The 14487-nt window shown below is 40.7% G+C and overlaps 1 protein-coding gene across 1 annotated transcript; it reads left to right on the top strand.

Annotated features, from left to right (window-relative positions):
* The first annotated feature begins 1052 nt into the window (after positions 1–1052).
* nmd3 (NMD3 ribosome export adaptor) lies at positions 1053–11991 on the top strand. The gene is made up of 16 exons (XM_070905899.1): positions 1053–1192; positions 1646–1746; positions 2729–2863; positions 3012–3108; positions 3527–3607; positions 4195–4323; positions 5292–5382; positions 6130–6208; positions 6736–6832; positions 7612–7729; positions 9195–9340; positions 9675–9787; positions 9890–9962; positions 10203–10309; positions 11110–11180; positions 11357–11991. The coding sequence occupies exons 2-16, from the start codon at positions 1703–1705 to the stop codon at positions 11488–11490; spliced, it is 1515 nt and encodes a 504-aa protein (XP_070762000.1). The 5' UTR covers positions 1053–1192; positions 1646–1702; the 3' UTR covers positions 11491–11991.
* The last annotated feature ends 2496 nt before the right edge of the window (positions 11992–14487 follow it).

Below are 14487 nucleotides of genomic sequence, written 5' to 3' on the forward strand. Positions count from 1 at the left end.
ATATTTCCGACAGTACGTGAAAGCATCCAGAGAGCTATCATACCACAGGTGCGCACAAAGAGCATATATTGATTACTTATAAATGTTAAAACACAGGGCCCTAACTTTGCCAATTTCATTATAATAATTGACAAAACTGACAAACCATCCCCACGAGCTGGATTACTAACTGCACAAAGTATGCAACTGCCCACGTCAATGGATTTTTGATAAAATTCACTGTAATTTTGTTTGGATGGGAATATACTCAACTAAAGTATTAAGACCCTCATTATTTCAGATGGTTTTGTGCTTACATGGTGCATATTCCAAGACAATCTGTGTGTAATCAAAACACCACACAGCAAACCTGTGGTCATGTAATATTCTAGCGTAGGAGTACTGTATCTGTTGCACAGTGAGAGGGAGGAAAGGAGGGGTTAATGGAGGCCAGCATCTTATTTTTTGCACCAGCCCCCCGAGCAAATTAATCTGGCCGTGGTTAGAGTGGAAATAAATGCAATTCAGGTTTTGTTTATGAATGTTAAGGTTAACAGATCTGTATTTTGAATTGTGCAACACTTTTAGCTCAAAGGAAACCTCCTAAAGCAAGTATATTTAATTCAGCCAAATAAATGTTAGACTGCCCTTACTATTATCTTAGTGCTAAAATGATTTGCAAATAGGTCCAGACAGTATGTATAATTAAAACCAAACCACATGCACATCCTACCTATATTTTTGCTGTCCAAGATAAGGTCTCATATGGTATACATTTCTGTAAAAATATATAAGTTATATATATAAAAAATATAATTATAAGTATATTTATTCACTTTTCTGGCCTAGCCTGGACTATATACAGTAGTCTTAGATGGTAGCAGAATTTCACGACCACTTTTTTCTTTTCTTTTTACAGTAAAAAAAGTACAATAGGATGAGTATTAAGTAAAATCTAACCTTTAATTTTGGTTTTGAATTTTTAAAAGTTGTATTTATACTGTTGCTCAGTGCTGTGGATTAGCTAATACAAGAATGTAATGCCAAATATGTTTGAATTAGCCTTTTATTGGCATTTTTGTTGAATTTGTACGGTTTTTGAAGGAAATGTATTCAGGCAATCAAAGACAGTCCCGGGGTCCTCGAGTCCTGCATGACGTCATCAAGCATCCCTCGGTCCTCGGTGGGAAAACGTGGAGGACCTTAATTCACGGTGTGTTGTGGATTTCCCATCAAAATAACTCCGATAAGTTTTGTCATCTCTTGCTTGTACCAGTTCTAGTTATCGAATGATTCCGATTGACATTGTGTGCTTGTTTCTTCACGAATATCACTTAGAATCACTCGTCAAAACTAGCAAGTTAGCCTTTAATGCTAACTGCCCGATACTGAATCCAGAGCATCAGCTAGCTGCGTGAACTACAGACCCTGCACTGCAACTTTTCAATGATCTAGCTGTCTTTATATAACTGCCTTTCTGTTCTGAGTGTACACTTATTATATTACTATACTATTTACCTCCTGTTTGAAATAAGTATAGCAGTTGTTACACAGTGATTGCTGTCAGCTAACGTTGACTACTCCCTAACAGTCTTGCTCTCTCTCTGTTAAAGCTGTGCTTTAGCTTTGACAGGGCCAGTTTAATCTGTCATGTTTCTGTCCTCAGACATCATTGGGCTACACAAAGATCCACTGATATACACTGCCTGTCAACTTCACAAGAATGGAGTATATGCAAGCTCCTGCCACGAGCAGCCAGGGGAACATGTGAGTGAAAAATATAAATGGTCTTAATGACCTCGAATCTGTAGTATTTTGTGAGACCTGACACAATATAGAGCTTTTTCAAGACTTGACATTTTGACCTGTGTTTGCAAAGTCAAAATGTTCACAATGGGTAAAGTTTGTCACATCTTTGCCTTATTGACAGAAGTATTAAAGCAGACAGTCCTTCCTCTGTCGTGGTCTCAAAGAAGGACTAACATACTTTTTCAGTACAGAATAATACTCTACCTGGATAGACTGGAGATCTGGTAATCTAACATAGTAAAAATTAATCATTTTTGTTGGAAATTGAAAAACGATCAACAGTTGATTACTGCACAGCACGTTATATAGAGCACAAAACCATGGGCTGTATTCATAAGATATGTTATCATTTCATGAGGAGTCCTCCTAAATTGCTCCAAGAGTTCCTAGCTAAGCTGCTTTACTAAGCTACCTGTACTAAGAAATGAAAATAGAAAGGTTTGGGTTGAGCCAGTTCCCATTTAAAACATCACTACACTGGGAGAACATGTCCCCAATCAGGAAGATAAAGGGCCAGAATTAGATAGCTTCTTTGACTAAACAGGTTGCTGTTTGCATTCTAGTTCTTAAGTCTCAAATGTCAAAGTTTCCCACATGCACTGTAACACAGCAACTAGGACTAGTTTTAAACAATTTGTGATTTCAGCAGCTCTACAGCATATTGTTAATGCCATTTAGACAAAACCATAGACATTGTGATGAGTCATAATCTCATGTAAAATTGAACTTTCATAGCATGCTGTAGTGAACAGAAAGAAATTACTGCTAGAATGATGGGGTAAACTATGATATGCTTTAGTCAGCAGTAATGTATAATAGGCTACATGTTGTCTTTATTATTAGAATAGTCTAAAACTCAACATATTTTTCAATCAGACCACATGCCACTTCATTTATTTATTGCACTCAGTTTTACTGATGTTGCTTCTCTCCTCCCCAGCCTGTGCTGCACCTGTGGCGTCCCCATTCCTCCCAACCCAGCCAACATGTGTGTAGCCTGCCTGCGTACTCAGGTAGACATCTCCGAGGGAATCCCCAAGCAAGTCACAGTGCACTTCTGCAAGCAGTGTGAAAGGTTTGTTTCAATACATGTTTATTACCATGTGACACACAGATAATAACACTGTCTCCCTCTATATAACATTTACAGGAACAAAAAGTTTTCTTGAGAAATTTAGTTGGGAAAGAGGCTTGACTTTACATCATCTTCTTCTTTCATGCAGGTACTTGCAGCCTCCAGCCACCTGGGTGCAGTGTGCCCTGGAGTCCAGGGAGCTGCTGGCCCTTTGTCTGAAAAAGATTAAGAGCTCTATGACCAAAGTAAGCAAACTTCACAAAAGACAATAGCATACTTGCACTCAAATAGAAGACACGAAAAGTGTACATGAATATCGCAGGTATGAATTCCAGGGTGTCCTCTCCAAATCTTGGGTTTCTATGATTTTGATGCTTAACTGTTCGTATCAGTCCAATCTTGTCATTGAGCCTACTTATGTTTATTATATTCTTATTTTATTCTTCAAAAAAAAATCTGGTCAATTGTGAAAGAAGTCATTTCAGTACATTATTTCTGATTTTCATCACTGTTTTTTGTGTGGGTGTGCAGAGGAAAAAAACTTAAATACTCAAAGTGGACTAATTTCAATTCAAATTAATTGGAGCTTCTTATAATATAATTCTGCCTAATACAGTACCTGCCTAATACTTCATGGATTGAACAATGCCTCTCTCCTCACAGGTGCGTCTCATTGATGCTGGCTTCCTGTGGACAGAGCCACACTCCAAAAGGATTAAGATGAAAGTGACCATCCAGAAAGAGGTAAGGAAACAGAGTGGAAGTGATAAGTGTGGGAGAGTGACCTTCAAACTAACAGATTAACAATTGTTAAGTGACCTGAGATAGGCAACGTGCTTTTCATTTAAAGGTTATGTGGGTTATTTATTCAGGTGGTAATTGGCAGAAAGCACAGTTTGTGTTTGAATTCTTTTGTTAACATATGTGACAATAATAATGTCAAGGTGTAACACACACATCCAATTACTATAGGTGACATTCTGGGACATTAAGATAATCATATGTGCTACAGACTTCAAGATAAACTCTTAAAATGGATTTGTCTGCTCTTGATCGAGTTATGTGTGTTTGAGAGATGTGAGTTTTGCCAGTGGCTGTCATCTCATCTCCTTGAACTTTAGTGAGAACCTGAGCCCTGTGCTTCTCAGGGCCAACTCTTTTGTTTTTTCTGTTGGAGGTCTGTATAATACTGTCTCCAGATCCCACTGGTCAGACATATCTAAAAGGCTGAGAAATGGCAACATGAATGGCTGTGAACGCAGAGTTTTTGTCACAGTTTGGCTCACAGTTGGAGCATATGGTGTGACTTGTTGCTGTCTTTGCCTCTTCAGGTGATGAACGGCGCTATCCTACAGCAGGTGTTTGTGGTCGAGTTTGTCATCCAGTACCAGATGTGTGACGACTGCCACCGTGTGGAAGCCAAGGACTTCTGGAAGGCCGTGGTTCAAGTTAGGCAGAAGGTAGGAGTCTGTGGTTTAAGGAAATATCCTATATTCTGTGAATCTGGTTGTCCAGGTGGCTTGAAAAATGCTCACGCTCTGGGCTGTAAACATACGTGCAAGTAAACTGATACTGAAGGACTATAAAGACACACATATTCACAAACATGTTGGCCAATTGCTGTTTTGCTTCTGCACCCCTTAATTGTGATCCTATATTAACTCCTATTAAAATGTGTTTGGTGCCCCTCGTTTTTCCATTTTAAGTCTCGTTTACTTTCTTTTCACAATCCTGTAATGTTGTGTTCATTTTGCAATTGCATGTTAAAACCTGAACCTGTGTCTGTAGGTTTTATGTAAAACAAACTTAGAGCCCTGGGTATTTGGCAGGAAAAACAACACTAAATCACAGGGTTGCACTTTTTCCTTTCATCACTGATGTGTGGAGGTAAACCGAGCTTAGCTGCCACGCTTCAGAGACTGCAGACGACAGAGATGAGATGGTTCCTCGATTGTAGATTAAAACCTTCAGCCTCTCTTTCCACTTAACTAAGCTCAAATAAGCTAAGATACCCTCTGTGATTGTGTAACTTAACGTCCTCTGCAGCAACTTCACTATCAAATTTAAAGTCATTTCTCTTCACTGAAAAGCTTTTACTGTCAAGCAACCATACAGGAAGTTTGAATTAACAGCATACTAAAATCATGAATTACCTATTTGTTGTCACTTGTTTCCCAGCAGTGCTTTGCCCCCAGGATGCATCTTCCAAACTACACTTTTTAGTGGAAATAAAAATGTCAATATAGCCTCAGAGCCTGACGGTCTAAACCTGGGTGTTTTTGTGAACGGTCAAAGGTGGTGACAGGTTGTGGCAGATGCCAGGCTGTTCATCCACGTTTCATACCTATAAATGTTTGAATAATTGGGGCATGGGGCTGGAGGGACCTGTATGATGACAATGATGCTGAAAAATCAATTTCTTTTACAGACGGTTCATAAAAAGACATTCTACTATCTAGAGCAGCTGATCCTCAAGCATAAACTCCACCAGAATGCCCTCAACATCAAAGAAATCCATGGTAGGTCTACGGCATATTTTATGTATTTCATTTCTTCATGTACGTTAGTGCACGTATCTTTAAAGGGAGGGGCCTTCTATCTTCTTTAGTCCTCCAGACGAATAACACTGAAAAGTGGGAAACTTGTCTCATTCGTCACCGGCATAACTAATGTGGATTAGAACTAAGCAGAACATAATGATGTGTCGAGTGTTAATTACCCCTTCCCCGTACCAGACGGCAAGCCATGCATGCATATCAGTGGCGCCAATCAGTCCATACAGCTGTCCTCGTGTGGGCCTCAGAGGGGCTTGCGTTGGGCATCTAATCAGTATGCTGTAATCAGAGCAGGCATGCCATACCAGATTCCTGCAATGCAAGCTTGATTCATACCCTATTTAGAGATGCTAACTGCTACACACACACACACACACACACACACACACACACACACACACACACACAGAGGCATCCGCACACATGCTGTGCATTGAGTGACAGCTCAGCAGCAGCTCTCCGTGCTCTTGGACGAGAGTGTGATGTGGAGTTCTGGCTGAGAGTGTAATTTAAATCATCTCCACATCTCGGCAGGACTTAAAAGCTTTATGAAGGTTTCAACATGTGGCCGCCATATTTTCTCCTATCTTCATCTGCTCTCATGTGTGTTGTTTGCATGCACATGTGTTCTGTAACAGTGATGACCCATGAAGCGCGCATGTGATGAATTTATTGGTGGAGAGGTTTGATGGTATTGCTCTTCTCTCTCAGACGGGATTGATTTCTATTATGGCACCAAGCAGCATGCTCAGAAGATGGTCGATTTCCTCCAGTGCACCGTCCCCTGCAGGTGAGCAGCACTTCAGTCTGTGTATATGAAAACACTGTCCTCATGAGGCTCAGTATTACAACAACATCCCCCTTTTTATTTACATGACATATTAAACTGATAATGGCTGCCTGTTTTCACCAACAACAATCCAGGAATCTATGAGCAAACGTGGCAGTGTGACAAAAATTAAAAAAGACTGCATGAACAAAGAACAAAGCTCTGTTAAAAAAACAGAATTTATACCATGACATTATTTTACATGTGTGCTTCTGTCACTGCGTACATAATCTTTTGCAATAAAAGCTACAGGTGTTGTTTCTGGATGATAGAAAGTCAAACATTACAGTCGTCTGGTGTAGAGAGAGCATGTTGACACGACCTTCAACAGTTCAAAAGACTTGAACTGAACAATAAACTAGTCTTTTCCATGTGTATGGAACATCTTGTTGTTGTTCTGGGACAATGTGAACTCTGCTCTGCAGTGTCTCTCTATGATGTATGTTGCAACAACAACAATAATAAACAATTTCTTTTCAATTTCAAAGGTCAAAGACATCTCAGCGCCTCATCTCTCACGACATCCATTCAAACACGTACAACTATAAGAGCACCTTCTCTATGGAGATTGTACCGGTCTGCAAGGTATACAGCAATGTGTTTTTTATTTTTAATTTAAGTTGGATTTTGTTTGACTCAAGCGATCCACTGTTGGAGCTGAGACACGCCCATATGTCTGCTCAGCGCCGCAGACAAGCCAGAGCTGTCACATTTTTTCACACGTCACCTCTGAAGCCTTCACTTTGTTAGTTTAGTAAAGATGTTTTACGATCTGCTGACATGCAGATGGAAACCTGAGGCTGGCCAAGAATCTTTCATGTTACATTTGTTTTTAACTGTGGCAGGTGATAATAGATCAGAAAATTATATACTGTATACTATATGTAAATACTTTCACATTAAAGCTAACATAGTGATAAAGTAGATTCTTGGCAGGTCATCTTTTTCAATAGTTACTTAATCCCATTTGACATGTAGCTTTAGTTCTGTGCTTAAAATAACAATACATAGATTTGGGTGTATTTTCATTGCGTGTTTGAATGACAGGGGTCATACGGGGCATTTTAAATAAATAGTGAGTAGTGCTTTGCTTGTTTAGCCATCAACAGATATCCACAGTTTAATTGGATTATTGTGTTTAGACTAGATTCTAAATCTTAGCGCCCATTTTATTCTTAAAGTTTAGAGTAGAAAGTTTTAATCTACACAGACTCTTTATCTCAGCTGCAGGATAACGAGGGCTTTCTTTTGGGAAACGAGCTGTTGGACACATTGTGAACCTCTTTTATAGCAATTCCAAGTCTTTTTAGTTTCCCTTCGCCCTCAGTTTGACCCCGCGTTGTCTGGTTTTGTCTTGTTGCCAGGACAACGTGGTGTGCCTTTCACCACGGCTGGCGCAGAGCCTGGGGAACATGGGTCAAGTATGTGTGTGCGTCCGTGTCACCAGCACCATCCACCTCATCGATCCCAAAACCCTGCAGAGTGAGTATTTCTACCGCCAGAGTTTTAACAGGTCCAAGTTAACTACAACTTACCCTGATGTCGTTAAATACAGCTGCAGTCCGGTGTATCTGGTCATAGTTCATAGCTTAGTAAGGCCATGATAGGCTTTGTGAAAGACATGATTTTGGTTTCATGAGGAATTTAGCCCAAGATTTAGCTCGGTGTCAACTTTGTTGGTTTGAATGAATTCATTCTTAAAGATTGTCATCTCGTTGTTGCTTCTGATAAACAAAATTTTAAAAAAGAAGAAGAAAAAACCCAAATATTCTCTGGTTCCAGCTTATTGATTAATGTGACATATTTTCTTGATTGTTCTATTAATCGTTTTGTCAGAAAATAGTCAAAACAGTGCCCAAGATGATGCCTTCCAATGTCCAAATTATTATATTATTAAATAAGACAAAGAAATGCTGCAAATCATCTCAATAGAGAGGGTGAAACCAGCACATTTTTTTTCAAGTGACTTGAACATTTAAATGATTATGAAAATAGTTGCCCTTTAATTTTCTGTTGACTGACTAATCAACTAATTGTTTCACCTCTACACTTTATTACCGTCTTTAGTTCTTCTCAAGTTCTGCATAATAAAATAATGAAAAACAACATCAAAAGCATTGCTTGTATGTTACCATGGTGATATAACGGAGTGCTCGGGTGAGACCCTTCAGTGCTGCATTAACCTACCCCAGTCTGCTGACCACATGTTCATCACAGCCGTCTTGACTCAACAGCCTCCCTCTGGTCGCTGTCACGGCACAACACAAGACACACTGAGGAAACTAAAAAAAACAACCAAAAACATATTTTTAGTTTGCATTATGCATTCTGTCATAGCAAAGTCAGCTTATTTGGAGGGACTTAAAATCAATGCAAGTATGGTGACAATTAGCGATGATGTGTTTCCTCTGTATCTGGTGTAATCACTCATTATGTGAGAGGCTGAGACGCTCCTCAACAGAATTCTGACATTTTGGAAGCGGCACACGCGTTTTTAATTACTCTTCAAAGAGCAGGCTATTTTTGTTGCAGAAAGTTTTTGAGCAGACTGAATAGCAGAAACAGCCTCGAGGCAAGAGCTCTGTTCGGCAGATTTGGGCTGCAGTAGTATTAAGAATATTTGCGTTTGTCTGCTTATATTTAGTTTCCTTGCAAGACAGAGACAGAAACACGTCGCTCTGGCCTGGTTTATTTGGAAAAACACATTGACAGATAAATCAGATTAATTTTATTTTTAGTACCCATGTCGCTTTTAGATAAAGGAACTTAGAATATGTTGAAATTTGAGTTTTCAGAAATATCTAAAACAATCAAATGTATCAAGAGTGACTCATCTCTTGAAGCTGTCCGTGAAATGAGAGTGGATGAAATGCATGTGATTTGTCTGCTCTAATGACACACAGAGTAGAACCGTCAGTAATGCATAAGTAATCTCTTAACTCACTAGTTGCTGAGGTGGATGGGAGCACGTACTGGCGTTACCCCTTCAACAGCCTCTGTAACCCACGGCAACTGGAGGAGTTCATCGTTATGGATGTCGACATCATCAGAGACCAGAAGCTGGGTGCTGGAGCCGGCACGAGGTCCAATAAGGTGAGGGTGTGTGTGTGTGTGTGCTGTTGCAGAACAGATTGCATTATGGGGGAACATTGCTGTTCTCTTGGAAGCAAAATCAATAGCAAACCATTACATTATCCCTGAGCCCGTATGCGGGATTCAAGCCAAAACGACAGAAACACACAGGAGTGTTTGTTTTTGATGGCGCAGGGAAGGAGGTTTGTAGAGACACTGTTCTCTATCTCTTTCCTCCATCTGAATGTTGCATTAGTATCGATGAAACTGTCGAAACAATTGGAGGAAAAGAGCAAGAGTAATGTTGTTTCAGTGGCTTGGAACTACTTTTATATTCCCTCTGTGTGTGTTACAGCACACCCTGGCTGAGGTGTGGGTTCAGAAAACATCAGAGATGGACACCAGTCAGCAGTATCACTGTCGTACATTCTTGGGCCACCTGCTCAACATCGGCGACCTGGTGATGGGGTGAGTGTGAGGGGACGACGAGAAGTCCAGATGTTGGCAGTAAAGATTGATAGCAGGCTGAGAGCTTTACATTTAATGGCACATTTACTTCTCATCCTACAGGTTTGACTTTGCCAATTCTAACGTCAATGATGAGCACCTGAATAAGATGAACCCTCACCACGTTCCTGATGTGGTAAGACCTTTAAATCTCACTTGCACTCCACTGAACATCCTCAGTGAATAAAACTGCCTTTAGTAGCTATTGTCGACTTGATTAACACTGACCTCTAGTGGCAACATGAAATGCTGACTGTAGATTTGATCACATTCTTGGAAAAACACTACATTCCTGCATAGCTTCACACAAGAAAAGTATGTAGAGAATCTTTTGTAGTGTTTAAATTTTTTACAACCTGAATGTGGACTCTCTCAGGTGCTGATCAAGAAGAGCTACGACCGCACCAGGAGGGCGAAGCGCAGGAACTGGAAACTGCAGGAGATGGCCAGAGACCGGGAGGGCATGGACACAGATGATGAGAGGTAGGATATTAATGAATTAGTTTCAAGAATTTGTCCTCGCAGTCGCAGCCATTTTCGACATTTTCAACAATGAACTGGTCTCTCAATTCCCTACTCCGTCTCCCGCACTCAGACCCACATGTTCCTACTTGAAACATAAATCTAAGGTATGAGTCAGGAATATATACTTTACTAATTTACAGAGAAGGTGTCTTTGTTGGGGACTATTTTCAGACATGGAGTAATACATATTTGGTCCTCGAGTGTTTACAGCAGCAGAACTGTGTTTGTTGGATTGACAAATCAAATCAGACTACCCATGGTCACCCAGTGCAACAGTGTGGCTCATTTATGAGTTTTTGGACAACAAAGGAGCTCTATGGCTCAAAGGAATAAGCTATATCAGGCTCTGGCTACACAATACTTGTTAGTAGCATCAATTCATGTTGGTTTGGTCTTTTCGTGGGATATGTTGACGTTATGTTAGAATATCCACAGACTTATGCCTAAATGTGAGAGTGCTTTGTAGTTCTCATGAAATATCCTCATAAAAAATGTGTTGCATAAATTTAGAACACCTTGTCCTTTCGAAAATACCTACCTAAATAAACAAGTTTTATCCTCAAGTGCATTTTGAGGCTATGAGGAAAGTTTGTTTTCTGGACAAATGTCTCTAGCATAGAAAATAAGGGACCAACGGTTGCTTAAGACCTTGTTTTGGTTAGTTAGTGAATGGTTTGTAAATGTGCCAAGAAGGCCAAGTATCCTGTGGATATATTTTTCCACCACATGGGTTTTCCTTTTTGCTTTTCTGTCTTCAGACAATACCAGGACTTCCTGGAGGACCTGGAGGAGGATGAGGCTCTGAGGAAGAATGTCAACATCTACAGAGGTGAGCAGCTGGACCAGAGACTTCGTGTTTCCATTGTTGCAGCTTAAATTGTTAAGATACGGCTCATTTACTGCTCAAGCTGCTAACAGATCAAGTGTCACACAGTTCATTATAGATGATGTATTGGATAGTTAATGAATAGAGGTTGGTGTTTTTGGGTTTTTTTTTAATCACAGACGCGTCAAAGATCCCAGTGGAGAGCGACACTGATGATGACGGAGCACCACGTATCTCCCTGGTGGAGATGCTGGAGGAGCTTAGCCTGACAGATGCCACCGGAGAAGAGGGCGCCGACATGATGACAGAGTAGCCAGTCGCCATCCTGCATCTGTGTGACACCGACGGCTGATCTGTCAAATACAGGTCCGCTGATGATACAGTGATACAATTACACACAGAGCCGAGGCATTTTGAACTGACAGCAGATTGAGGACTGATTGAACCATTGACAAATAATCCACAGCTCATCAGACTGTGGTGTCATTACAGTTAAAACCCATAAACTGTGGGTTATAAAGGTGCCACTTGGTAACAAATAAGTTTCTGCTGAGAAACTGGACTTTCAGTTGTTTCAACTGATCATTTATCTCATCCACCTCATCTGAGTGAATTTCTGTCACACTGGGCTTACGAAATTAACATTTTCAGCTATTTCTAAAGTACTCTTTTCCCCTTTTCATGTAAACGTTTGAAGTGATGTGGAAATGGAGTGCTTCCAGTTCACGATATCAAAATAAACAGTTGTCCTAATGCACACTTTGCCAAGATATTTTTTGCTTGGGGATGTAAAAGACATTATTTGCGTCCCAAATCCGTACTACATACTGATCTATGCAGTATGTACAAATCATCATAGAAAGGATACAATATGTGTGACAACTGCAACTTTGGAAAGTTACTGCCAATTAAACTTTACAAAGAGACATCAAAATGTTTTTTCCTAGGGTTTAATACTTTTTGGAGCTGCTTCACCACCATCCACAATTTATTTAAATGTTTACCAGCTGTGAGCAGCTACTCCTTGTGGGAGAATAGTGTGCATCAACAGCACACTGAAAATTTGACTGTATTAAGTATGTATACTATCTGCTTTGAGTATACTTTTACTGGCTTAGACTCAGTATGTAGGAATTGGGACACAGTACTTTGCTGTACATATCCACCAGAGGGAGCTTTGGGCCACTAAGAAAAGGGCGGTAATGCATTCAAATAGCCACACTTGTAGGTGGTTAGAATTTGGCTACCACGGGCAATATTCAAATACTCACCCAGCTGCACTGTCTGTCCAGCCAGAGAGAGAGCTGTCTGTGCTCTGATAAGGGCTGAAGCTGGAGATACAAAGTTGAATGAAGGCTGCTGCTGAATAACAGCGATGTCCTCATGTGATCTGGACTGATGTGCGACTGATTGGAGCTCATGTGTAAACATTTCCCAACTCCAACCTGTCACCATTTATACTCCATAGATACACACATGTACAGGACACTTTACACCCAGAATTGCCCTAGTTAGCTAAAAACTTATATATTGTCTGGTATTGTGGTCACACACAGCCTTCTCTTCGCATTAAATCCATACCATAATTTCAGTTTGTTGCATGGCTGTGCAGACCTACTGATATGAAGCTTGATGTAATAGAGACACCAGAGGAATGTGAGGATCACAGTGCGCATTGGTCTGTGTTATATGTCTCACATTCTAACTGGAAGAGGGAGGAGAAGAACCAGTCTTGTTTTTCACAAACCTGAGCTGGTTGTTAACGGTAATCAGATCTACTTGGGAAAGTGAATGAGGTGAATCCCCTCTGGGTGTTTGTGTGTGTAGGGGGGGGGGCTCTACAACAACAGTGTAGAGCAGGGGCTGATCTTCTCACCATCTTTGCATGTGCACAAACTGACCCCTTGTGACCTGAGTGCTTTGCGTCTAGCCCCCTTTACCAACTTTCTGGTATAACAGACTCAATTTCCTAGTATATGAGCTGAACACCTCAGCTGTTAAGGTCTAAAGAGGCTGATTGTCTAATTTGAATAATGATTTCCAAAAGTACCGGAGCAGGTCAGGACAGTTGATGTAAAGAAAGTTGATGTTTATACTACAAAGATGTGTTCAAATTCATCAAGGGAGGAGGTCTGGCATTTTGAACCAGTCCTCATCCTCGTGATCTAACAAAATTGCAGAGTGTATCCATGTGTAACCGGTGCGCCAGGGCGGCACTGTCCGTGTTTACGCATCAATAATGCATAGTGTCCTCAAGTGCAGTAATTGAGCAGGTGAGCAAACCTTGGGCAGGCGATACGATTTCCTAACTGTGATTGCCCCAAAACAAAGGGACAACTTCTCAGCTTATACTTGGATTTCTTCTCCAGGGGTGTTTGGGTTGTGCGTTTGTGTGCTCTTGGTTGTCCTTTTTGAAGTCACCCTTCTATTATTCTGGAAAGGCTTTTAGGGTTTAGGAAAGGTCTTTTAAGAGAAGAGATGCTAAATGAACACTTTTCTGGATATATTTTGTGTGTCTTGTGTTTTGAGTGTCCATAGTAGGCTTTTGAGCCACAACTCTGTGGTTAGTGCATAATATGTTTACAGATTCAGCACCTGACCAGTCACACACCACTGTCAGTTCTCTGTTCCTGGGTTCCTGTATTCAATATAGCATTATCATTCATCATTATCATACATAATCATGTAACTGCCACCAGAATGTTGAAAAGCATTGACTAAATTTATGAAGCCAAAAGAGTAGAGAGGGATGTCTGACAAGATGATATTTGCATATTTTCTTCAGAATTTCTAATTACATTAGTCTCCAAAATGATTAGGAGAACACTGAATGGGGCCTGCACTGATGTGACCTTCTGGAAACAGCCTGCAACATATTCTTATCATGAAAGTGGGTCCAGCTTTCTTATTTAGTCTTCACCTATCACAAAGGAGGACATAAAGAGAAGCAGGGCTGTTCGTGAACTGTGCGAAGGCTGCAGCTGAATATTGAGAAGCTCTCAGGAAGGATCTTTACGTTCAGTGTATGTTTGTTTAATATTTGGATTCCAAATGATATAATATAACATCCCTACGCTGCGGTATAAGTGCATACCAGTGTGCTGCCTCGGCTTGTTTTTCCGTCCTGTTATCCTGCTGTTGCTCTACGTCAGAGGCGGCACTGCGGCGCAGCGTCAGGCTGCAGCATGGTGGGACGGATGCGCAGAAGGATGCGACACGGACTGAAGAAAGTTTAAAGATGCTGCACAAAGCGGCGGACTTTGCATGGCTCTGAAATAGAGCTACGACCGAGCTTTCGGCTCCTCCTGTG

This window comes from Enoplosus armatus, chromosome 5 (genome assembly GCF_043641665.1).
Source record: "Enoplosus armatus isolate fEnoArm2 chromosome 5, fEnoArm2.hap1, whole genome shotgun sequence".
Lineage (NCBI taxonomy): Eukaryota > Metazoa > Chordata > Actinopteri > Centrarchiformes > Enoplosidae > Enoplosus > Enoplosus armatus.

Coding starts and splice junctions, on each gene's coding strand:
- nmd3 (XM_070905899.1), top strand. CDS start 1,703: ATGGAGTATATGCAAGCTCCTGCCACGAGCAGCCAGGGGAACAT. Junction 3,109..3,526: donor TTAAGAGCTCTATGACCAAA/GTAAGCAAACTT, acceptor CTCTCCTCACAG/GTGCGTCTCATTGATGCTGG. Junction 5,383..6,129: donor CAACATCAAAGAAATCCATG/GTAGGTCTACGG, acceptor CTTCTCTCTCAG/ACGGGATTGATTTCTATTAT.